The 24,354-nt window shown below is 43.9% G+C and overlaps 4 protein-coding genes across 5 annotated transcripts in view; 3 read left to right on the top strand and 1 right to left on the bottom strand.

Annotated features, from left to right (window-relative positions):
- Nucleotides 1-98: 98 nt before the first annotated feature.
- On the bottom strand, nt 99-1,364 carry LOC147132113 (type-4 ice-structuring protein-like). The gene is made up of 4 exons (XM_086014022.1): nt 1,228-1,364; nt 1,093-1,158; nt 876-999; nt 99-459 (listed from the first exon to the last, which is right to left on the bottom strand). The coding sequence occupies exons 2-4, from the start codon at nt 1,136-1,138 to the stop codon at nt 246-248; spliced, it is 384 nt and encodes a 127-aa protein (XP_085870148.1). The 5' UTR covers nt 1,139-1,158; nt 1,228-1,364; the 3' UTR covers nt 99-245.
- A 2,372-nt stretch (nt 1,365-3,736) lies between these two features.
- On the top strand, nt 3,737-11,039 carry lix1l (limb and CNS expressed 1 like). 2 transcript variants are annotated; one of them, XM_086014021.1, is made up of 7 exons: nt 3,737-4,548; nt 6,507-6,670; nt 6,765-6,905; nt 7,695-7,790; nt 7,921-7,998; nt 8,464-8,727; nt 10,038-11,039. In XM_086014021.1, the coding sequence occupies exons 1-6, from the start codon at nt 4,182-4,184 to the stop codon at nt 8,713-8,715; spliced, it is 1,098 nt and encodes a 365-aa protein (XP_085870147.1). In that variant the 5' UTR covers nt 3,737-4,181; the 3' UTR covers nt 8,716-8,727; nt 10,038-11,039. The 2 variants fall into 2 exon arrangements, with proteins under 2 accessions (XP_085870147.1, XP_085870146.1); XM_086014020.1 differs by having other exon boundaries at nt 3,739-4,548; nt 8,464-11,039.
- A 341-nt stretch (nt 11,040-11,380) lies between these two features.
- sf3b4 (splicing factor 3b, subunit 4) lies at nt 11,381-14,017 on the top strand. The gene is made up of 5 exons (XM_086014572.1): nt 11,381-11,475; nt 11,996-12,124; nt 12,458-13,165; nt 13,441-13,602; nt 13,679-14,017. The coding sequence occupies exons 1-5, from the start codon at nt 11,442-11,444 to the stop codon at nt 13,852-13,854; spliced, it is 1,209 nt and encodes a 402-aa protein (XP_085870698.1). The 5' UTR covers nt 11,381-11,441; the 3' UTR covers nt 13,855-14,017.
- An 845-nt stretch (nt 14,018-14,862) lies between these two features.
- The window catches only part of LOC147132110 (synaptic vesicle glycoprotein 2A-like), an 11,336-nt gene continuing 1,844 nt past the window's right edge, over nt 14,863-24,354 (top strand). Inside the window, exons 1-13 of the mRNA XM_086014571.1 lie at nt 14,863-15,251; nt 17,667-18,320; nt 19,041-19,221; nt 19,313-19,464; nt 19,967-20,100; nt 20,178-20,267; nt 20,385-20,492; nt 21,459-21,547; nt 21,645-21,809; nt 21,918-22,051; nt 22,323-22,529; nt 22,670-22,829; nt 23,728-24,354. The exon at nt 23,728-24,354 is cut by the window's right edge and continues 1,844 nt beyond it. Of these exons, the coding sequence (XP_085870697.1) occupies nt 17,708-18,320; nt 19,041-19,221; nt 19,313-19,464; nt 19,967-20,100; nt 20,178-20,267; nt 20,385-20,492; nt 21,459-21,547; nt 21,645-21,809; nt 21,918-22,051; nt 22,323-22,529; nt 22,670-22,829; nt 23,728-23,911 (2,217 nt within the window). The 5' untranslated portion in view covers nt 14,863-15,251; nt 17,667-17,707 and the 3' untranslated portion in view covers nt 23,912-24,354. The remainder of the gene's footprint in view (nt 15,252-17,666; nt 18,321-19,040; nt 19,222-19,312; nt 19,465-19,966; nt 20,101-20,177; nt 20,268-20,384; nt 20,493-21,458; nt 21,548-21,644; nt 21,810-21,917; nt 22,052-22,322; nt 22,530-22,669; nt 22,830-23,727) is intronic.

Here is a 24,354-nt window from a genome sequence, read left to right as displayed (position 1 = left end):
CGGGAAAAAAAAAATCACAAATCCATACTTTTAGAGGACGCTGCACCCCATTTACAATTGAGTCAACTGCGTTGTGAGGAAAAACGAGGGCACGCTGGTGTGTTTCAAGATTTTATTGCACTTCTTTGGTTTGGGCGGTGAAATCGCCCATATCACAAAGGTACAGAAACACGTGTAGAGTCCGAAAGGAAGTCAGTCCATGATGGCGGGAAGATGGTTGCCCTTTTTATTTTTCGGTGTTGTTCTTAGTTGGTCAGGGCCTTGGCCTGCTCGGTCAGCTGCCTGAGGATGGCCTCCATCTGATCCTGGAACTTCTGCATCATGGGCTGCACCTGTGTCTGTAAGTTGGTGGTCATGGGCTCGATCTGCTCCTGCATGCTGGTGGCAGCCGCACTCATCTGCTCCTGGAGCTTGGTCAGCATGGGCTCAAACTGGTTCCTCTGCTGCTCCAGGAAGGCCCTGCAACACACGTGGATGACATCAGTGCCTCCCCCCGCCACCACAAAAAAAACAAAAAAAAAACCGGGGATATTGTAGTATAAGGTGGGCCTCTTTGCGTCACCATTTGTGTTCAAATGCTAAAAGGCAAAAGTAAATTTTGACATCTGTTAGCCTGTCTATGGTAATTCCAATTGGTATTCACATGAAGCTAGCTAGCTTTAAGGCAAAAGTTATGTGGTTGTTTTAAGTACGCAAGGCATTCTCTGATAAGTTTGACAGTAAACTAACTCGGGGTGAGACAGACCGGAGGAGTCACAGAAAGGCATAGAAGTAGACGTCCCTCGTGGATTCTCAGTTATTGCGGGAGGATGTGGATTAAAGTGTTCGCTGTAGTCTGGTGCGTTTTTTTTTTTTTTTTTTTTTTATATACTCACTGAGCCTGGCTGCCCAGCTCCTGAGTGTTGATCAACTTGCTCAGCTCCTCCGTCATCTTGTTCTTGATCTCCTCAAATTTCTGGTTGATCATTTCCATCTCGCTAGCGTCCAGGGCAAGGCTCCCTGCGTAAACGCACCTTTTCCCGTAAGTGTTTTTTTTTTCTTGCAGCGTAAAAAGATCGCGTGTTCATATTTGTGCAAATATGCTGGTCCTACCTTGAGCCAGCGCGATCACAACAAAGGCGGCGATGATGAGTTTCATGGTTGCAGGTTGGATGAGACCTAGGAAAAAAATATGAGTTTAAAATACTATCGCAAATAAAACTTGAAGACGAGCGGAATAAAACGTACCTGTAGCACAGGAGGATTTGGACCGGATGATGGTGTCTCCTTGCCGGGTTTGTACCCTTCTTATAGCCCGTCAGTGGGGGCAGCGTTGTGCGCTCCTGATTGTGATTGGACGAGATCTAGATATCCAAATGCGATTGGTTGGTCTGCGGCGCTGACAAAACATTGGCGTGACCCTTGTTGCTCCGAGTGCCACTTGGTCAAAGTGAACCAAAGTCCAACTGCGTGTATGTGTGCAGGTTTGCGTGTGTGTGTGTGTGTGTAGGTGGGGGTGGCTTATCATGTTGATTGAACCAAACACTCGATGACTTGTCTGTGAATGATGACACAGAGGCCAGTACATTTAGTCCTGCCACATCAGCTTCCGAACAAACACCTTACATCATTTCCTCATTGTTGTCTTTAGATTCATTTCAATTGTTTTAAGGGCTTTGGTAAAAATGTGTTTTTTTTTCAAATGAGAATTAGAACAAGTCATGTAGAATGAATGGGTGCTGGTGTTATAGTTAGTTTGAAAAAATATATTTATTTGTAAGTGCTGGATAAAATCTGTAAACTATCTTAAGTCATAAAATAGTTTCTTGCTCAATGATAATGACGGTGACAATTGGGGATTGGCGAATACCAATACAAGGTATTGGTATCGGGCCGATACCGGCCTCATTTTAAGGTATCACTTCTCGTGGAGCTGTCGATAACAGCCAACCGATACTTAAAAAAAAAAAAAAAATCGAGTAAAGCTCCAGGGAAAAAAAGCTCTTTGCATTTTTTTTTTTGTCCCTGTGTGAAATGAAATGTATATAGATATCAAACGTACTACAGGGATCGGCACTGTGCATTGAGCAAGATTGAATACTGTTCTCTTATTGGTCTGAAAAAGTGGTATCGAACATCCCTGATAATTAGTTCCTATTGTGATATATATATATATGTATATATATATATATATATATATATAAAATTGAGCTATAAAATTTTATTTTCTCAGTTTTTAAGTGGCATGTCTTAAGGCTCCAGATATTCATTCCAAGGTACGTATTTTTATGTCTTTTATCTTTTTCACATGGGAGGGGGCTCAAGGAGGGTCGTAAAAGGCTGGCATTGAGTTAACAGTGTCATGAAATAATCACAAAGGACATTATGAGTCGCTTGGAAGTGCTATATACGGTAATAATAATTATATAATAATGATTAATTTCCAATATTTGTAATGGTCTTCCCCTAAGTTTACTTATAATGAAGTGTGATAGGAAATATGAATCATTGCTCCAACAAGAGGAGGATGTGGATGTAAACCTTCTACCTTTGCTTGCCAGTTGTCCTCTTTGCGCTCTATCTTTATGGCTCCTCGTAAAAAGTCATTAATTGTCAATCTCACTCGTGCCCGACCTCTTGCTATTTGTTTTATTTCGACCTCTTGCTATTTGTTTTACTTCAACGCCAGGAGCCCACGTGTGCTCGTACACAAAACCTCTGCTGATAAATCCCTCTTTGTGCTCTGAAGTTTCTTAATGACAGCCAGATGTTGAGAATAGGGGGAATGCGCAGCATGTTTTTTTTTTTTTTTGGGCTTTGGCGTGTCCAGCACTGGCTTGCGTGCTTTGTTGATGCCTGGTAAAAATTCTGGAAAACAATATGGCTGTGAACACGGAGTCATGTGTGATGTGGTATGTGAGGAATAGTAGGTAAATATATTCATTAGTTCTTTTATTGGCTTCTTGGATGTGCTTTATAGGCTGATAAGTAGTTGTGAAATGTGTTTTTTTTTTTTTTTTTTTTTTTTTTCTTTTTGGAGGCATCAACGTGCCTGAAAATAAGTGGTGGGCAAACAAGCCTCCAAACTCTAATCACAGATCCACTGTGATGACCCAAATTATAATATTTACTCAATTAAATTGGACTAATTTATCCCCAACGGTCTGTTGACTTTATTTTGTACTGAAAATCATGCAGAGAGGCACAACAAGAAGAGTTTCACAACTGACTCGGGTTAGTGCAATGAGATGAGTCATTTTACACAGAGGATAAAGAATATATGCCTTTTGGTGTAATTATGTCTGTCTACATTTTTGTGCACCATTTGTGTTCAAATATTGTTACTTTGTTTTATAAAACTTGCTTTATGGTCTGAATTTCCAAAATACAGCCAAAATGGAGCACATAATGGAACCAGATATGTCCATTGACATCATTTCTATCGCAATGTGGATCTCTTTAAAACAATGTTCCATCTTTCCTCCTCTGGCCTCCTACCAGACCACAGAAAGAATGAACATTTATACAAGACATGTGGGGGAGGTAGGTAGAGGGCCAGGTCCCATTTCCTCCTGTTTTTCCCATCACAAAGTTGGCGGTCCCGGGTGTCAAAGCTTGACTGGCATTATCTTAATCTTCCATTGTCACGTTGTGAAATTGTTCAAACAAAACATGGTGCATTGTGTGGAGTTGTGGTGGTGAAGGAGGCACATTTGTAGACCAGACTACAACGAACAAGAGGGGGCTCAAATTTCTTGGCCTAATATTTGTGACTTTCCAGTGCTGCCTTCATTTCAAGAACACAAATCGGACAACTCAACATCTACTTGTCAACGGAATGTTTTCTTCACTAGAAAGCAACACAATGTAAATAATGTATGTATGTATATAATATAGTATGTAGTTGATGTATGATATGTGTTTTTGTGTGTGTGTGAAATTTGGAGGAAAAAAGCTCGTGGGAATTTTTTTTTTTTTACTGTAGTTGTAGATTTTACGTGGCGTCACTGAAGGCAACTCGACTAGCAGTCCAAGCAGGCAGGATGCAGACCAGAACAACAGTCAAGTACAGTTCGGGTCTCCAGGCGGACAAAATCCAGCTAAATTCCTTTTAATCTTTTTTTTTTTTAACCCACAACCGAACGTCTCCTTGCTCGGTACCGACTCCATCCGGACCCGGTTCGATCGTCACGCTTTGAACGATGGAATCTCACGTTCTCCCGGTCCATATCCGCCCTCAGCGGCTCCAACCGGGCATCGGCTTCGGTTCGGGGCCGACCGTCGGCGGGACGCTCCGCTCCTCCTCCGCCGCCTCGTCTCTCCGGCCCGGGGTTACGGTTCCCATCCCTCCCCTGTTGCCGTCGCCGCCGTCGCTGGCCGCCTGCTCGGGGCCTCCGCCACCCCCGCCGCCGCTCCAGCTCCACAGCCTGTACGGAGGAGGAGGAGGAGCCGCCGCCCTGGGTCTCCCCGCCGCCGGCCACTCTAACCCGGGGAACCCGGCGGTGCTGAAGGAGGCGGTGGAGGCGGTGGTCCGCAGTTTTGCCAAACATACGCAGGGTTACGGGCGAGGTAAGCACTTCTATACACTTTTTACACACTTTTTGGGCCTCCAAACTTTTGAGGTCCAGGGAGAAATTGTTCCAAAGACCCCCCTCAAAAATCTAACGCCACTTAAAATTACCACGTGTACCCCTAAATTGGTTCTCAAACTTTTTACACCAAGAAAAGTAATGAATAAAATAAAACGCATGCACATAAAAGTTCAATTAAAAATGCACTTGAATAATGGTTTGACAAGACAGTGCTTAAGATTATATGCATTCTACTTAAAAGTTAAACACAAATGAACACTGGGTACTTAAAAATGTACTATACTGGACTGTACTCTTCTTGAAAAGTTACAATAATATACAATTTCAATATACCTACAAAGCTACATTTTAATGTTTGCTTGTATTCCATCTGTCTGGATTTAATTCAGTGATGCTTTTGCCTACCGCTAGAGGGAGTCCTTGCACCACCATTTAGTCTTTTAATGTGATCTACTCCACTAGTTTTTCGAAATAAAATGTATACGTTTATTTCGATACATTTACCCTATCTTTGTTACTACAAAATAAAATCTGAAAATAATGTTCGTGTGATGGCATAGCTAATTAAAAAAAATAGTGCAGCAAATCTTAAGTACTTTATAGAATATTGGTTGCATAAAAGTTTTAATGTGAATTTTTCTTTATACCAAAGGTATTTTCTGATACTTGCACTTTTACTCAAATTTTGCTTTCAGGTACTTTATGCAAGACTGTCAATTTGTTGTGCATAAGGAAGAATGGGAAAACGTCCAAATCAAAGAGACTAGAGTCCTATTTTTTTCAGGATGAAGTCACATTATGATTTCAAAGTCAATGTTTGACAAGGGAAGAAAGTCACATTTTCACAAGCGAATTTCAAAAAAAGCTACACAATTCTCACAGTATTAAGTCTTTTATCTTGGAAAAGATGCCTTTATTCTCGATAAAATGCGCTTCTTTTTTTTCCACTGCATTCCAACTTTGCCCGTTGGAGGTCCATTTTGCTGTAACATGTGTTCCAATTCATTATAGGATTAACTACTAAAGCTTAAGAACGGATTACATTAAAGATCAATAAGCTTCTGCAGTCATTTAGAACAACACAACCGTGCGGGTCTCAAAAATAACAGTTTCAATTTCATTATTATTACTGTATTCATGTCTTGTTTCAGTGTGTGATTGTCCTTTGCGTGCGATTGCTAGTGTACCTAATGAAGTGTCCACTGACTGTCAACAAATGTAGTGCTCCAAATATTGAATCATAATAATGATAACAGGGATATGGATCATCATTATAGGCTAGGGAAAAGTCCTCTGGGCGACACCGTGATTTACGTTGCGAATCTTCCCATGTCATCCAGCCAAGCGCTCGATGCCGGATCCAAAAGGAAGCGGGCCGCCCGCGTTGGCGCCGCGCCGCCGCGGCAACATTTGTCACTTTTGACAGCGCTATCGTATCGTCCTGCTGGGCCCCATCCAAAACATTTTTATGACTGCGTTTTTTTTTTTGCTGACTTTTGCATACTTTGATGATAATCTGGAGATTGGCCCGTTGCTGTTCCACACCCTCATGATTGACAGTGGTGGGAAGGGACCAAGTGCTTGCAAGATTCTGTTGCTATGGTAGCCAGTAATTTGTTTTTGAGTAAGTGCCAATACAGAGTCTCGCATCTAAATTGCCTTATCTCAATTTTTGAAAAATCTGATACTTATCCTAACATGATCAATTTTTATATGCCTGTAAGTCAGCAGGAGTTCAAATAAAGTAAATATTTTATTCTTTATGTTTTATTTATTTATTTTTTTCAATCTGATCTTTTATCATAAATGCTGTATTTTTTTTTGGGGGGGGGGGGGGGCGTTACATTTGTACTCTTAGTAAGAGCAGAGACTGAGTACTTTTGCACCTGTGCTCACGCGGCTTCTCTCTCCCCGGTGTGTTGTCGCCGAGCGCAGTGAACGTGGTGGAGGCTTTGCAGGAGTTCTGGCAGATGAAGCTGAGCCGCGGCGCCGACCTGCGCAACGGAGCGCTGGTGGTGTACGAGATGGTGGCGTCCAGCAGCCCGCCGTACGTCTGCTACGTGAGCCTCCCGGGGGGCAGCTGCTTCGGAAGTTTCCAAGTACGGAGCCTTCGCTCCACTCTCGCCTTTCAGAAGCAAACGCACGTAAATTCCTACCTCTCTGTCTTTTTATGGGTTATTTTTCTCCGTACAGTTCTGTCCCACCAAGGCCGAGGCCCGACGCAGCGCCGCCAAAATCGCCCTCATGAACTCGGTTTTTAACGAGCACCCGTCGCGGCGCATCACCAACGACTTCATCGAGAAGAGTGTCAGCGAGGCCTTGGCTTCCTTCAATGTAAGTCTGTGACTGCAAGTGGCGGACAAGCACCGCTTGTGGAGTGGTTCACATGTTCTAGTAGGCTTTTCATGACATTTTGTTTTTGCTTAGTTTGCTTTAGTTACAATCACTTAAAGGGGAAGTCAACCCAAGCATAACCTTTTCAAGAATATGTTCCCAGCAGGCACACTAGTTGAAACACGGCATTCTGATTAATTTTGCGTTTGTGGAATATAAGTTAAGTTGCAAAATCGACTTGTTTTTAGCCATCTCTGGGGGCGGCCATTTTGTCTTCTGTCGACTGAAAAAAGACATCACAACTGCTCACAACGACCAATCACAGCTGACCTGTTCTCTGAATCTGAGCCGTGATTGGTCGTTGTGATGTCATTTTCAGTCGACAGAAGACAAAATGGCCGCCCCCGGAGATGGCTAAAAACAAGTGGATTAACACTTATTCCATAAACGCAATATTTATCAGAATGCCCTGTTTCAACTAGTGGGCTTGCATAAAACATATTCTTGAAAAAAACATGTTTGCGTTGACTTCCGCTTTAAGTTACAGTTCACATTGAAACTGATGTTAAGTGCCTCTGATTAACCCCAAATAAAATTCCGGGTTTCAAGTAGGCTTTTATTGCCATTTTTCTGCTGACTTTGCTGGAGTGACTCAGTTACTTAGTTATAAAGTTACAGTTAATTAGTAAGAGTTAAACATCACATTCAAACTCCTGTTAAGTGCCTTTGATGAAGTCCAAATCAAGTTCAGCTGTTCTCTACAGTCCAATAATGGTGCGTTTCCCACAGGGAAATAGGGAGGAGGCCGACAACCCAAACACGGGAATCGGAGCGTTCCGCTTCATGCTGGAATCCAACAAAGGCAAATCAATGCTGGAATTTCAGGTGCGTGACTGACCAGCAGGGACTCTTAAACAGGTTTTTGGGGGGGGGGGGGGGGGTATAAAGAGCACGAAGCGTTCGCTTGCAGATTTGCACCTCGTAAAAGACATGTGCGTGTGTGTTCTTCGTTCAGGAGCTGATGACTGTCTTCCAGCTCCTCCACTGGAACGGAAGCCTGAAAGCCATGAGGGAACGCCAGTGTTCCCGTCAGGTAGCCGAGCCCACGTGCTCTCAATTGCCACCGTGTCATTACGCACTTGCGGCTTTGAGCCCCGCCCCCGCCCCCCTCACATGACACTCGTCGTCAGGGTGTGTTAGCTTGGGAAATCTGAGCTGAGAGATATGAAAATGAAAAGCCCCTTTGTACAAGATCTGCTTTAAGATCTTAAAAGTATACTGTAGATACTGGACTTGTAAAACAAGTGATTCTTGATAATAATTGATCATTTAAGAGATTATTAGAATTTTTATATATTTTTTTTTTCCAAGTTGGCGCATCCGCCGGATTTGTTCGAATTGAACTTTTGAACCCAATTGAAAAAAAATGTCCTTGTTTCTGTCTTTGACAATATCTTGGACAAGTTGGCGCACCCCCTGGTGGTGTACCCACCCCACTTTGGCAGGCCCTGCCCCAATGGCACTTTCGGACCAAATATAATTCTTGTCTATCTCACAGGAGGTGCTGGCGCACTACTCGCACCGGGCGCTGGACGACGACATGCGCACGCAGATGGCCGCCGACTGGGTGAACCGCGAGCAGAGCGTGGCGAGCACCGTCTCCCAGGAGCTGGCGGCCACCGAGCGCGAGCTGGAGGAGGCGCGGCTGGCCGGCCGCGAGCTGCGCTTCTACAAGGAGAAGAAGGACATCCTGATGTTGGCCGTGGGCCAGCTGAGTGCCGCCAACGCCGCCACTCTGCCCTCGCACTAAAAGAGCCCTCGGGTAACACCGCCAGGGGATTATTGTTACTAAAGCACACCCAGCCATGAAACAAGCCATAACTATTAGCTTGTTAGCCTTTCGGTGCCTAACAACATTTGTTTTTGTCCAATTGGCCATCCAGCTGACTGCACTTGACATGTTTTATCTTGTCGTGCAGCTGCTTTTCATTGGCGACTGTACATTGAAACATGGTGGGGAGGCACTGCGGGGAGGAAGGCGTTTGTTTGTGAGGCTCTTTGGGATGATCTGAAACAATGTTACAATTCAATTTGCGTCAAGTGAACGTGGAATTTAAAACTCAAGTTTAAAATGTACTGCAGTAATGTTGCGCATAGCGAAACTGTGTGAGTAATTGACGCCCCTCTAAAAAGTCTTAAGATTGCCTATACATGCCACAGGATGGCGGCAAAGCACTACTTTTGTCTTAATGAAGCGCTTCAACTCACTCCAACATAGTTACTTGGTACCAATGTGCTGCAAGGTGGCACCAAAATGCTACTTTTGTCTACAGTCAGCGCTCCAACTCACTTTGACATGCTTCTTCGGCACTAAGATGCCACACAAAATTGCATAAAAACATTCAATATTGTTGGTGAGTTTTTCAGCGATTAACTGAGGAGAGTTCCCGGACTTCCTCCCGAAAAATCTGCATTTCGCAAACTATGGTCCTAAAACCTCTAAATGTCATTTCAAACATATCTTACAGCAATCCCTTTTAAAATAAATGGCTCACAGGGGGATTAGGTTTCCCCAAAAATTGACACACCCTTGCAGTGATGGCTCCCTATATCTTCCACTATCAACCCAGGCTAAACTTAGCTCCTCCTCGACATAAAAAGATCTTCGCTTCTCAGTGGAGATGCATTACTTTAGCAATACTTCTTGATACCAATTGCTGCTTTTCTACTAGACATCGGTGCCCTCTGGTGGCATTTTAGGGCATTTCAGAAAAGCGCACACGAAATGGTGATAATCGGTGAGGGAACTGGTGGGAACGCCGCCTGGAACATAAACACGGACGCCTGTAATGATCACATGGGTCTACCACAACCCAAATTGTCGTTTCGCCTTATTTCTCCACGTTTATTTTGGTCCTCACTCTCATTTCAAAATTGCAATGCAACGCTGGCATTGTTTACTTTTATTCCAAAAATGCCTCCCCCTTCTCCAGTTGAGTAAATAACCTCCCCACTATTTGCTGAAATGCAGCAAGTACGCAGAGCCTTTGATTATGACTGATACACACAGAAAGAAGCTTGGCAGTATTATGCATGGAACTTACATTTTGTTATTCTTTTGTATCATTTCAGTAGCTCTGACAGCAGCTCAGGTGTAGCAGCACTTAATTGTGATTTGGGATGACTTCGATACCGTCGCAATGTACATTTTCACTGCATTGTTGAAAAGGATGAGGAGCCGTTCAAATGCCTATGGTACAAAGAGGACCTTACTTCTTATATGCCTCAAATGTGACATATCTATATATTTCCCTGCTAATTTGAACCGGATATTGTCTACGCGTCCCAAAAAAAACTAAGGACGATCGACGCAACAGAGTAAATTGGTAGCACGCACGCTCAAGTTATTTCCCTCTTGTGGTACACAACATTGGATTAGGAAGGATTTCATCATCCCAACGACCACACGGGGGCATGTTTAATCCCTACAGTAATTTTAGTTTGTGCAGAAAGTGTGGAAATGGTGAACAATAGAACATTCACGTGATGTAAAGCTCACTCTATTAGGCAGCTGGAACACTGCTCCCATTTTTATGCCTTGCCTTTCACTTTAGGTCTTGGATGATTGTATTGTCTCACATTTGGAGTGCAATATGTCAATGTAAGGAGGAAGATATGTTACTTAAGCCATTTCTGTCTCATTTCTTGTTTTATTACAGCATCTGTTCTTGTATTAAATGCTACAGTGCTTATAAGAAGTCCAAATGTCCCTGTGGATCATGGCTTGTGCTGTGATGTGACTGCAAAAATGAGTTTGAATCTGATTGGTTCATTCTGGAAGTGGCCACATGCCCATTTATAAGAGGGTGTGCACACTTCTGCAATCACAATGTCTCGGTTGTTTACTTTTATTCCCTGACATTTCAACAGGAGTGTGTAGACTTTTTATATCCGCTGTATCTTTTGCCTTTGGTGCATGATATTTCTAATATGTTTTTTAACCAAACAGTATTGGTTATTTTGTAAAGGATTTCTCAAGGTCATCGTTGTGTGTATTTTCTATGCGCATTTTTGTATTCAGTGTTTATACATTTAGTAGATTTATATATAATAAAATACACAATGATACATGTTTACATGTTTCGATTCCTTTCAAATGTAACGTAAAATTGACTTTTCTTGAGCCTCCTTCTGATGAAAGCATGCAATACAAATTTTACTAAGACACCCAGGAACTGTTTTTGAGCCTGAAAACACGTCTCGGTCATTGATACAAAATATCGAAATTAATATACAGTATTTAAAGACGCTGGAAATTACAAAAAATAATAACAAAATCCCCAATAGAGGTTTATTACATTTGCCGCAGTACATCTAACATGTTTCAAAATAGAAAGCAAGATGTTTCATAAATACTGTACTATTAAGTCAATATTATAGATATGCGTAGATGATTTTTACGTGTCAAACTTCCGTATACGTATCCGGAAAAGGCGGAGTTTTCTTCAAACGGTTCCCCACCGTTGTTCATTCAACATGGCAGCGGGACCAATTTCCGAACGAAACCAAGGTATTCAATCACGTCTTTACTGTCCATCTACGATTTAAGATATTCCTTTCTACATGTGGCATCTTTTAACTGCTTTCGTCCACTGTGGTGCCCACCTCCGATTGTTTCTATTGCGACTGTATTGTGGCTAGCAAGCATGTGCTGTAGTCGTTAGGTCCACTCTCCGTTAATTCTTCAGTTTTAATCGATGCGCTGTCCAATAAAATTTCATATACCGCTATTTGTATGAGTGTCGGAATTATAATTGGCTTGGGTGCCCTTTTTTTTGTGGGTAAATGAGTAAGATCAGTGCTAAAGGGATGAGGTTAGCCTAGCAGGCTAGTTAGCTAACAGGAGGCTTGTGAATGAAGTACGGTGACCGAGGAGGAACGACTCTGTGCTTGCGTTTATTTATATATTTGTTTTAATTACGCGAAGCAGTGTTGTTTTTTGTTGTTCTTTAACCTTTTTAAATCATCTCTGTATAGGTTCTTCATAGTATATTATGTATAATGAAGTTGTTTTTTTCTGCATTTTCCAGATGCCACGGTGTACGTGGGCGGCTTGGATGAGAAAGTGTCCGAGCCACTATTGTGGGAGCTTTTCCTGCAGGCCGGTCCTGTGGTCAACACGCACATGCCCAAAGACAGGGTGACAGGCCAACACCAAGGTGTGGACCAAAATGTGATGTTGCAATTAGAAATTACAGCAAACCCCTGCTATTCAAAATTCACTCATTTCCCTTTTTTTTTTTTTCTTGTGTGGAACCAATTTAAAGCTATGAAAAATAAAATTCCTTAAATTGCAAGCAGTGACCTGAGTTGCAAAGTGCTTAAAGAAGTTCAATCTCCTAATTTTGAATAAATTAATGTAAATTATAATGAATGTTTTTATAGCCGATTAATTGACAAAATTATCAATGGATGAATTGATTTGGGGAGTGGCGCTACTGCATGAGTTAATTATCTTCTTTTTTTTTTTTCCCCTTTCTCCTCCAATTTAGGGTACGGCTTTGTGGAGTTCCTGAGCGAAGAAGATGCCGACTATGCCATCAAAATCATGAACATGATCAAACTGTACGGCAAGCCCATCCGCGTCAACAAGGCATCGGCGCACAACAAGAACCTGGACGTGGGCGCCAACATCTTCATCGGCAACCTGGACTCGGAGATCGACGAGAAGCTGCTCTATGACACCTTCAGCGCCTTCGGTGTCATCCTGCAAACGCCCAAGATCATGCGCGACCCCGACACGGGCAACTCCAAGGGCTACGCCTTCATCAACTTCGCCAGCTTCGACGCATCCGACGCCGCCATCGAGGCCATGAACGGCCAGTACCTGTGCAACCGGCCCATCACCGTTTCTTACGCCTTCAAGAAGGACTCCAAGGGCGAGCGACACGGCTCGGCCGCCGAGCGGCTGCTGGCCGCCCAGAATCCGCTCTCGCAGGCTGACCGGCCCCACCAGCTGTTCGCCGACGCGCCGCCCCCGCAGGCCATCCCGCCGCCCGTGCTGACTTCCATGGGACACGCTGGCATGGGCATGCCGGGCGGGATGCCGCCCCCCGGCGTCTTCCCCCCCATGCCGCCCCCGGGGGCCATGCCGGCAATGCCGGCCATGCCGCCCGGCATGGCCATGCATCACAACCATCAGGCGCAGCAGGGCGGCCACCCTCCCGGACCGCCACCCTTCCCTGGCTCCATGCATGGAGGTGCGTGTTACCATGGAGATGCCATACTCGCTCTCTGGCTCTATCTTTTTTACTTTCTGCCTGTCTCTTTCGCATCGCTCTTTACCTCTCTCTCTTTCTAACTGACTCTCTGCTGCTCTTGACTGTCCATATCTGTTCTGCCCTCCCTCTTTCTATCGCTCTCTCATCGCTTGGATATTAAAAGTAGTTTGGGATTATTGACTCATTTCATGTGGAAAATATTGATTTTTTTCCTCCTATTTTGACAGCAATTTTGACCCATTTACGTCCCTCAGGTATGCCTCAGATGCCCATGCCCCCTCCGGCGCCTCCCGGCATGGTGCCCCCACCTCCTGCGCCCCCGGGCTCCAGTCAAGCCCGTGCGCCGCTCCCTCCCGGCATGCCCCCGCCGCCGCCCATGGGCATGCCGCCCCGTGCCCCCTACGGACCTCCCATGGGTACGTCCAAAACCTTCCACTTTCTCTCTGCCGCCATCTTTTTTTCCACACGTTTTTACCCTCCCGCCTCCCTCAGGTCACCCCGTGCCGCCCGGTATGAGAGGACCTCCGCCCCCTCCCATGCCACCACCGGGCTACGGCGCCGCACCGCCTCGCCCGCCTCCCTTTGGCTTCCAGAGAGCACCCCCTATGCCGCCTAGGCCGCCAGTCGCACCACCTCGTGTTCCCCTAAGGCCACCCATGCCACCCTAATACTCCACAAATCTTTTTTTTTTCCCTTTCTTTTTTCTCATTCAGTTTTTTAAAGAGAAAAAAAAATCAAGTGAAGTTTGTATGGTTTGATTATTTTAACTTTGTATTTTAGGGGGTCACTGTACAGATGAAAGACCACTGTTGAATAAATCCTTTAGTGCTAGGGGTGTTCGGTACTACTTTTTGCAGACGATACCAAAAACGTTCTGTCAGCCATGCGTGCAATTTACTTCCTGACAGTAGGAACAGCCAGAAGGTGCCATGGTGACTGGTTTCAATGACTGTTATTGGCAACCTTTGTGAGTACTTGATGCACTGAAATATGGCTGATATCAGCCAATTACATATCAATACAATACCCGGTATTGGTACTCGCCAATCCCTATTTAGTATACATCGATGAATTATATTTTGTTGTGTTAGACAAGACACTGTCACAGAAACATGATATATTTTTTTTCGATTTGGAAACATTTTTTGTTAAACACTTTACAACGGGTAATTGGTAAAAGTATATTTTTCTGTGTATTTTGACCAGTTAACCACATGTAAATGTTTTGAACATTTACTCAATTTGGAATCTGCCCCCTTGTACGTTGCAATTAATTTATGTGCCATTGTTGTATTTTTCAAAAACTTGTACCGTTGTTTGCTAATATTAGCTACTGATGTAATCACAAATTTCACAAAATGGCTGACATACAGAAGTTTACAAAGGAATTGCGACATAAAGTAGTCAAATGAAAACAGGTAAGTATGGAATCTGTTGCCTTTTCAGGCTACAGGTTGCCCCCCCCCCCCCCCCCATTTAGCTAGGACAGGAATGAACACCCCCCATTAAAAAAAAAAAGTATTTTAGAAGTGTGGAAGACGACCATTGAATGATTTTCAATACCGCATTTCTCCACTTTATGCAGCACTGTCGACTGAAATCGACGTCACCGTGTCCACGGTTCACCTGCACACGTAATATTAATGATTAATCAACAGAATACTGTTTGTAGACTAGTGGGGCCACATAGAACACATTATTGCAAAAGAACATTATGATTTCCGCGCTAAGTAAAATTACGAAACTACGGACTGAAATGTAGGGAGTAGAAAGTCGTCAGAAACAAAATACTCAACATACCCGGAAAGAAAAATCTACGGTAGTATGTAAACGTGTAGTACGTGAAGTGTATTTCGTTACTTTACACAAGTACCATGCAACAATGTGTGCGTGCGTGTATGGGGGTCCTCGAAATGGGAGGGAGCCTAATGGTTACTGCGCGTAGGCGTGGGCTCCTCTCAGCAGCAGCAGCATCATCATCACCACCACAGCAACAGCCTCCTCCTTTTTCCTCCTCCTCATCATCAGCACCGCCATCCTCATCCTCCGAAGACCGAGAGGCGCGGTGAGTACTTCGCGTACGCGGAAAAAAACGCCACGTTTTCACGTATTTGCTCGGGTTTTTTTGGACCTCACTGCAACAGTCGCGATGGGCGTGTTGGACTGCACGCAACAATTAACACTCTGTTTTTTTATGTGTGTGTGTTGGGGGGGAGGGGGACTGCAGGTCGTGACAAGCTTTCAGTGGGGCGGATTTGCACTGATTGTACGTAATAGATCGCCTAATTGGCCATTTGGCATGTTATTTTTCCTCATTGATTTGAGTGGCGTTTTGGTTGCTGCTTCTGTGCAACGGAGGGAGGCCTTTCCTTCTTTCCTTTCCACAGCCGCCTCCCCTGCTCTCCTCTCCATTATGAATGCACCGGAGGCTTCATTTGCACAATTGCACCTGCGAAAGGCCAATGCAAATATGAAGCGCACAATAACAGCAAGCGCGCGTGCAACTATAGTTAGGTATTATTTTTTTGGCGTGTACAAATGGAGGCGATTCCATGGCAATGTTGTTTTTTCTTGAATGGGGCCCGAGGAAAACTGTAAAATGTGTCTTGTAATTGCTGTTCATTTTCTGGCTTTTGGTGCGTTTGTGTGTAGGCATATAGCATGTTAAGATAAAAAGAAATAAAATGCTGTACATGTGATAATTTACTCTTAGTTATTAACATAGGTTGAAATGGCCCCTAACAGGGAAAAATGATCCATGTTGCCTTCAAGAATATCTGAAATCACAGCTTTCTTCACCAAATTTACGTGTTGTGGTCGACCGATCAGTAAAATGGTACATGATGCCTTCAGGGACAGTCTGAAAAGCGCACCATTTAGGTATGGTTAGTCGTGGTCCTTTCTTCTATCCTGCATGTTTTAGATGTTTCCCTCCTCCAACACACCTAATTCAAATGATCAGCTCTGCAGGAGTCTGATAACGATCCAGATCATTTGCATCAGGAGTATTGGAGGAGGGAAATCTCTAAAAATGGACAATTGTGGCCCTCAAAACTTTAACATCTGCCAGACCTCAATAGGGAATGCTGGAGGCTCTTTTTCCCCATCGTAGCAAACACAACATGACATGTTGCTTTATGGCAGGCAGGCACACGTACACGCACTCAGCAGTGCCCTCCGCTCAGTGCAAAAGTGCAGTGTCCCCTGAGGACCAGTCGAAAAGAAAACACCTCCCTGTGGCCATTGTGCAAACATGACCGGTCTTCTTTTTGGTGTTTGTGCTATTAAAAAAGAAGGGGGGGGGGGGGGGAGTTGATGTTACACACGATTGGGCAGACTTTGGTGACCAATCAATTTCGAGCCTGGCTTGTTTTTAGCGCCTCCCTCCTCAGACAATGTGAGCACTCGTTCATTATTTCCATTATTCGAGCCAGCGTTGTTTGTACACCAGCAGGGTGTTAAATCTCCTTGAAATTTAGCGGGTGTGTTAGGACAGGAATGAACACCATGGTCATCTTTGGAAAGTGAATTCATCAGGGTTTTTTTTTTTTCTCTAATAGGGGTAAAATGTTTGTGTTATTCTTCAGACAATTACATTTTTCCATTTGATTCTCCTGTTGTCTGCCCTTTGACACATCCTTCAACAAAAAAGCAACAACGGTGACTCAGCACTGACTTCATGCATGACAGATGCAAACAAATGAATTTTTGGATTTATGTTTTTTTTTTGTTGTTTTTTTTTAACTGCGCCACTAGGAATTAGACAACACCATTTTAGTCGCTTTGCACGAGTGATTACAAGTTTTATGGCTACAATCGCTTCTAATCACTTATATACGGGGGCAAAGCCATACGTGGTCGCCACCACCCCAACATCTAGGGGATGATTTTAATAAAGGTGATTCTGAGGTGCGGATAATTAGCTCCGCCAAACGGCCGCTTCCACATGATACTATTGAGCCGTGCGCAGAATAGCAAACAGTCTTCCATAACACACATACGAACCTTGCTCAACACACTCATAAAACAAGCAGGAACAAATCGAAGGCAGAGTAACTGTTTAGAATTGTGAAGAATTAAGAGAATTTTGTGCCATTGTGCTTCTTAGATTTCGAATGAATGAACCGTCAATCGAAGCTATGCAAGATGGCGTCGGCCATCGGTGACAATTGATCACTCTGATTGGCTTTTAGCTAGCGAATCCGTGCACAAGATGGAAGCAGACTATGAGACCAGTGAAACATTGCTTTTTATTTAAATTCTGAGTGTGTTGGGCAAGTTTGGTATATGGGTGCATTTTATTTCATGAAATCCTGACCGCGATTTGTATGAGAAACAATGACTTCTCTGCCATGAAGGCCAAAGCTGACCCTGCAATGTATATATTCGAACTAAATCTTGATTGCAACCAGTCCTTCTCTGAAATAAGAACATTTTTCTTTATTTGTGCACTCGAAAACGTTCTTGTCCTCCCTTCCAGCCGGTGAATTTTCCCCACCAAAGCCAAGCGTCCGCCGCAAGATGGAGGACGGCTACCAGAACCGGACGGCCTTCATTAAAGGCGCCAAAGACATCGCCAAGGAAGTCAAGCGTCAGGCCTCCAAGAAGGTGGCCCGCAGCGTGGACCGCGTCAACGACGAGTACAGCCGCCGCTCTTACAGCCGCTTCGAGGAGGACGACGATGACGACTACCCGGCGCAGGACGGCGGCGGCGGCGGCGGCGGCGGCTACTACCGCGGCGACAGCCAGGCGGCCAACGAAGACGATGAGGGCGGACACAGCGACTCCACCGAGGGCCACGACGAGGACGACGAGATCTACGAGGGCGAGTACCAGGGCATCCCCCGGGCCGAGTCGGGCAAGGGCAGCTTGGCCGGCGGGCCCGGCTCGGTCCCGCAGCAGTTCCGGGACGTGGCGGCCTCCGAGGCGGAGAGGCGTAAAGACCAGGAGGAGCTGGCGCAGCAGTACGAGAGCATTCTGCAGGAGTGCGGCCACGGAAAGTTCCAGTGGACGCTCTACTTCGTGCTGGGCTTGGCGCTCATGGCCGACGGCGTGGAGATCTTCGTGGTGGGCTTCGTCCTACCCAGTGCCGAGAGGGACATGTGTCTGTCCGAGCCCAACAAGAGCATGCTGGGTACGTTTCGGGAGTTGGATTTCTTCACAATGCGCCAACAAGTTTGTTTTCTGGATTTAAGTCTCAACATGCGCAGTAAGAAGATGGAATAGTCGAAGAAGACTACAAATAATAAATTTGTAATGTTTTTAATTTTGTTTTTGGTCATAAATTGACTTTTATCTTTACATATATATATTGAAAAATGTATTGTTATTATTATTTAGCACCATGAGGAGGATTATAAATGATGTACAGCTGACAATAACACATTCATTGACTTCTTTCATTTTATGAATTTTAAATTCAGTATTTAAAAAACGCAGTATTTAAAAAATATTTAATTCTCTATTAAATAAAATAAATAAAAAAATAAAAAAATATGAATACACTATTTAATTAGCATTATATAATTACTTTTTTTATTTCATACATTTTTATTTTTTTATTTTAACTTGCCCTAATTTCATTTTAATATAATTCTATTTAATTTTGGCTGATATTTTGTTTTTAGCATTACTTGTGAAAATAATTTTACTTGCGCAAGTACTTTCTAATCTTAAAAATAATTATCGCACTTTTGTATTTCTTTGGTAATTGTTTCATATTACGTAATATTAAAATGGTATTTAATTCATGAAAAAATATTACTAGTCCAACTGTGTTATTGCCGTTGCGCCGGCGTACTTAATATTGTGTCCGACGAGTACAATAAGATTTGCGCCATTTGTGCGTCCTCAGGTCTGATCGTGTATTTCGGGATGATGGTGGGGGCGTTCCTGTGGGGCGCCATGGCCGACCGGATCGGTCGCCGGCAGTCGCTTCTCATCTCGCTGTCCATCAACAGCATCTTCTCCTTCTTCTCGTCCTTCGTGCAGGGATACAGCACCTTCCTCTTCTGCCGGCTGCTCTCGGGCGTTGGGTAAAAAAAAAAAAAAAAAAAAAAACCTGAAAAAATCTTCAGAGGCGAAATGGTTGAAAACGGTTGTATTGGAATTTGCACTTGTCGTCAGGATCGGAGGCTCCATTCCCATCGTCTTCTCCTACTATTCGGAGTTTCTGTCCCAGGAGAAGCGAGGCGAGCACCTCAGCTGGCTTTGCATGTTCTGGATGATCGGCGGCATTTACGCCTCTGCCATGGCATGGGCCATCATCCCCCATTACGGTGAGTTGCCATGTCCCGGATGCTTTATGCAATGTTTGTTTCAGTCAAACGTACAGTCCGCTGATGCCTGCGGGATCTGAGACAAAAGATGTTTGTTTGCTCAACTGTAGATTGAAAAAGAGAGGCGTCGATTTGAGTGAGGCATTTATTTATTTGTGAACAACGGTGGCTCTGAACTGGGGTGATTCCACTTACTACCTCTTTTTTAGAGGTAGATAATGGATGGATGGATGGGTTGAATGTTTTTTTGGAGTGAGGCATTTTATCTGAAAGGAGGCATTTATTTTTTCTTTAATTGTTTCTGTGGGAATAGGCAAGTATTTATTTAAGTGAGACATGTATTTAAGGGAGGTATCTATTTTTTCTTTATTTATGAACAAAAGTGTTTCTGACCTGACATGATTCCACAGATTTTTCTCCTCATGGGAAAAGGCTACGATCTATTTGAGGGAGGCATTTATTTGTATTGATTTACTTCTGTTGTGATTTGTCTATCTCTCAGGGTGGAGCTTCCAGATGGGTTCGGCCTACCAATTCCACAGCTGGCGCGTCTTTGTGCTGGTGTGCGCCTTCCCCTCGGTCGCAGCCATTGCCGCCCTCAGTGCCATGCCCGAGAGTCCGCGCTTCTACTTGGAGGTCGGTCGGCTCAACGCCTCTCCGTTTGGCACTGAGCGGGCGAGAACTTTGCTTGCTTTTTTTTTTTCTGTGAACAGAATGGCAAACACGACGAAGGCTGGATGATCCTCAAGCAAGTCCACGACACCAACATGCGAGCCAAGGGACACCCGGAGAAAGTTTTTACCGTGAGTGGCTCACGACTGATTTTGATTCTTTTTTTTGAAGCAACCATGGTAATAGTAAAAACCTGGACAAATTGTCACTCTCCATACACAAACAATTGTGACGTATTTCTATCCAAGGTGACTACCATCAAGACAGTGAAGCAGATGGAAGAGCTGGCGGAAGGCGGCACCGACACGCCCGTCTGGCAGCGCTATCGCCTCAAAATTATGAGCCTCTCCCAACAGGTGAGGTGAAAAACAAAATAAGGGGAACCCCTGTTTAACACCACCAACGATATGGTATGTCAAACAAACAAAACAAAGGAAAAATGTACCTTGTATTTTCAAACACCAAGATGTTCAACCAAACCGTGTACTTTCATCTAACAAACGTCTACTAGCTTAATACTAACTTATAATGCGAAATGAGCATCGTTGTTATGGCAATTATAAACCGTCCAACAATACGGATAGACAGAATGCCCAGCTCTGCCAAAATGTTCAACCAATCAAGTGGTTTGCTAGCATCATGCTAACATATAATTTGAAACACCATATATGGCTAATTGAAATTAGCATAGATGTTACAGTAACGAGAAACCTTCAAATAACTGCTCAACACACACTTGCCTTCCATCGTGGCTTCGGATTGGCTGAATGTATCTTCCATTTAGGAGTTATGGCGCCACCTGTTGCCTTGGCATGCATTCTACATCCTGTAAACATGTTTACATGTGGATTTTATTTTTGTGTGAGCATCTCAAAGTTCCTTAAAGCGGAGGTCAACCCAAACATGCTTTTTTCAAGAATATGTTCCCAGCAGGCCCACTAATTGAAACATTTGTGTAATGTAAGTTAAGCAGCAAAATTCACTCGTTTTTAGCCATGTCTGGGGGCGGCCATTTTGTCTTCTGTCCACTGAAAATGACATCACAACTGCTCACAACGACCAATCACGGCTGACCTGTTTTCTGAATCCGATTCCGTGATTGGTCGTTGTGAGCAGTTGTGATGTCATTTTTTCAGTCCACAGAAGACAAAATGGCCGCCCACAGAGATGGCTAAAAACGAGTGGATTAACACTTTTTCCACAAACGCAATATTTATCAGAATGCCCTGTTTCAACTAATGGGCTTGCATAGAACGTATCCTTGAAAACAAATGTTTGCGTTGACTTCCCCTTTTAACTAATGTTTGTTTTGATTACTGCAGATCCGGAATAACATTCTTGCCTGCTTCAGCCCGGAATACAAGCGGACCACTTTCATGCTCATGGCTGTTTGGTTCAGCATGTCCTTCAGGTACAAACACTTACATGTATATCTTATACTAGTGCTGTCAAGCAATTACAATCTTGTCTAATTAATCGAATTTATGTTGTTGGTTTTTTTTTTTCAGCTACTACGGCCTGACCGTGTGGTTCCCGGACATGATCAAGTACATCCAAAAGCAGGAGTACGAGTCGCGCACTAAGACCTTCAGCAAGGAGCGCGTGGAGCACGTCACCTTTAACTTTACGCTGGAAAACCAGGTGCACCGCCAGGGCTACTACTTCAATGACAAGTGAGTGGCTATATAAAAAGTCTACACACCCCTGTTCAAATGCCAGTTTTTTTTTTTTTTTGTGAAACAATAAAATGAGACCAAGAATTCCGCTTTATCCCGCTGCAGGTTCCTCAACCTGAAGATGAAGTCGATGGTGTTTGAGGACTCGGTGTTCGAGGAGTGCTACTTCGAAGACATCACGTCCACGCACACCGTCTTCCGTAACTGCACCTTCATCGCCAGCTTGTTTTACAACACGGGTACGGCACGCAAACGCGCAGTCAGAGCCTTAGGTAGACTCGGTCGTCACGGTGGTGTTGTCTGTAACCCCGGGCGACGGCGTTGCCGAGCTGTGGCCGTGGCGACAGAGACTCAGGCAGGACCTTGTTAATCGACTAGTGAATCGATACTATGTATATTTTTGGTGCTATGAACTGACGTACAATGTGCGCCTTACCTCAATAAAGGTCGGAAGACACCGCAAGTTGCATTTCGCCCACCATAATGAAATGATTGTGTCTGCGCTGTCAGATTTGTTCAAGTACAGGTTCGTGGACTCCAGGCTGGTGAACAGCACCTTCCTGCACAACAAGGAAGGCTGCATGCTGGACTTCAGCGACGACTTCAACAACGCCTACATGATCTACTTCGTCAACTTCCTGGGAACGCTGGCCGTGTTGCCCGGCAACATCGTGTCAGCTCTGCTCATGGACAAAATTGGCCGTTTGAGGATGTTGGGTAAGCGCAATGATGTCACCCTTGAACATTTAAAAAAAAAAAAAACAGCTTCATGCTAACATATAATAAAAAATGCTATAGACAGGCTAACAAAATGAGAATTGATGTAATTAAGTCTAAACCTTCAACAATCCACGCAGCGGGGTCCAGCGTCATTTCGTGCATCAGCTGCTTCTTCCTGATGTTCGGCAACAGCGAGTCGGGAATGATCGCCCTCCTATGTCTCTTTGGCGGCATCAGCATCGCCTCCTGGAACGCCCTGGACGTCATCACCGTTGAGCTCTACCCATCTGATAAAAGGTAACGTCACGCCCTGGTACGTGGATAATAATACTATATACTTCATATTTTATTTAAAGATATATAAGATGTAGAAAAAACTACCATTGAAATGAAACATGATGCTAATAGAAAGCGTAAAACAAAAGTAAACATGAATAAATGCTTTTTGGGGGCGGGGACCTTTATACATATTTATAATTTAAATAATGACATCCTCCTAAATAAACACAAATACTAATAAATGCTATGTTTTTAAATATGATGAACATGTATTTTGTTTGACAATATTCTTCGGTAATGGTTGCTCTAAAGACATTCTTTCGCACCAAAATATGATAGAAAAAATCATCTGGGCAAGTAGCCTCCATGCTGATAAACACCTTACCTAATTTTTATCTAATTTTTTCCAAATTTATTGTTTGATAGTGACAATAATCATTTGTGTAAACAATGGATTGTATCTGTTTGAATATTTTCTCTTCTCTCCTTCTTGAATAAACACCTTACTCCTAATAAACACTTTTATGTTGCCAAGTTAATATCAAAATATAATCTAATATGAAAATTAAATGACAAAGAGCATGTTTTTTTTTTTTCATTTATTTGCCCTTTAGTATGAATAGTGGCTTCTTCTCTAATAAACGCCCATCATTGACAAACATGCACTACACTTTGTATACACACATATTGTATATGAAAATAAAAACAAGCATTTGTATAAACAGCCTCAACTTTTATAAACACCTCACCTCTCATAAATTCCTAAAACTGACACTATGTCAGGAAATATGGAAAATAGATCCAATGGTCAAATGACCAGAGAATAACATTGAACTGAAAAAAAAAAAATCAAGAAGTACAAGTAGCCAATACTTGAAACTGAGTGTGGCGTTTACACATTTGGTGTTGCGTTCAGGACCACGGCCTTCGGCTTCCTGAACGCCCTGTGCAAGCTGGCAGCCGTACTGGGCATCAGCATCTTCCAGTCCTTCGTGGGCATCACCAAGGCCGTGCCCATCCTGTTTGCCGCCTGTGCGCTGGCTGCAGGGAGCTTCCTTGCCACAAAGTTGCCCGAAACCCGGGGCCAGGTGCTGCAGTAGTAACCGGTGGCACCAGCGAGGTTGGGGCGGGGGGGGGGGGGGCAGCTGTCGGGCGTGGCGGGGCGCAGTCCAAGCATCGCCTCTTACAAACTCTGCATTGGCTTATTTTGGAAGCCCCAGAATGCTCCTCAATGTAGATGACGTCATCTTCTTTGGGGGGGATTAGTATCGACCTTAGGGGACTCTCATTTGTTTTATGGTGCAGGCGCGTGCATGTGTGTTGCATGTGTATGTGTGAGTGTGGGAAAAACTTGCGTCATTCCACGATTTTTTCTGAATTCGGAATACAGCCAATTGGTTCTGAAAAGCAGAATGTACCGAGAGTAGGCAGAGTTTACATCATTTTAAAAAACACATCAACGCACTAGCTGAGGTGAGTGCTTTTATTTAGCATTTTAGAGCAGCCGATTTGCTTAAAATGGTTGCCTCAATCCAAAATTGCA

Source organism: Filicampus tigris, chromosome 18, assembly GCF_054856515.1.
Source record: "Filicampus tigris isolate MCC_2025a chromosome 18, RoL_Ftig_1.0, whole genome shotgun sequence".
In the NCBI taxonomy this organism is placed as follows: domain Eukaryota; kingdom Metazoa; phylum Chordata; class Actinopteri; order Syngnathiformes; family Syngnathidae; genus Filicampus; species Filicampus tigris.
This window is presented reverse-complemented; position numbering and strand designations above follow the sequence as displayed.

Bases quoted from the DNA above. Each gene is read 5' to 3' on its own strand.
- LOC147132113 (XM_086014022.1), bottom strand. From the start codon at position 1,138: ATGAAACTCATCATCGCCGCCTTTGTTGTGATCGCGCTGGCTCAAG. The intron at 1,000-1,092 runs GTAGGACCAGCA...GCGTTTACGCAG, and splicing joins TGTGATCGCGCTGGCTCAAG to GGAGCCTTGCCCTGGACGCT. The intron at 460-875 runs GTGAGTATATAA...CGTGTGTTGCAG, and splicing joins GAGCTGGGCAGCCAGGCTCA to GGCCTTCCTGGAGCAGCAGA.
- lix1l (XM_086014021.1), top strand. From the start codon at position 4,182: ATGGAATCTCACGTTCTCCCGGTCCATATCCGCCCTCAGCGGCTCCAA. The intron at 6,671-6,764 runs GTACGGAGCCTT...TTCTCCGTACAG, and splicing joins GCTGCTTCGGAAGTTTCCAA to TTCTGTCCCACCAAGGCCGA. The intron at 6,906-7,694 runs GTAAGTCTGTGA...CGTTTCCCACAG, and splicing joins AGGCCTTGGCTTCCTTCAAT to GGAAATAGGGAGGAGGCCGA.
- sf3b4 (XM_086014572.1), top strand. From the start codon at position 11,442: ATGGCAGCGGGACCAATTTCCGAACGAAACCAAG. The intron at 12,125-12,457 runs GTGTGGACCAAA...CCTCCAATTTAG, and splicing joins GGTGACAGGCCAACACCAAG to GGTACGGCTTTGTGGAGTTC. The intron at 13,603-13,678 runs GTACGTCCAAAA...CGCCTCCCTCAG, and splicing joins CCCCTACGGACCTCCCATGG to GTCACCCCGTGCCGCCCGGT.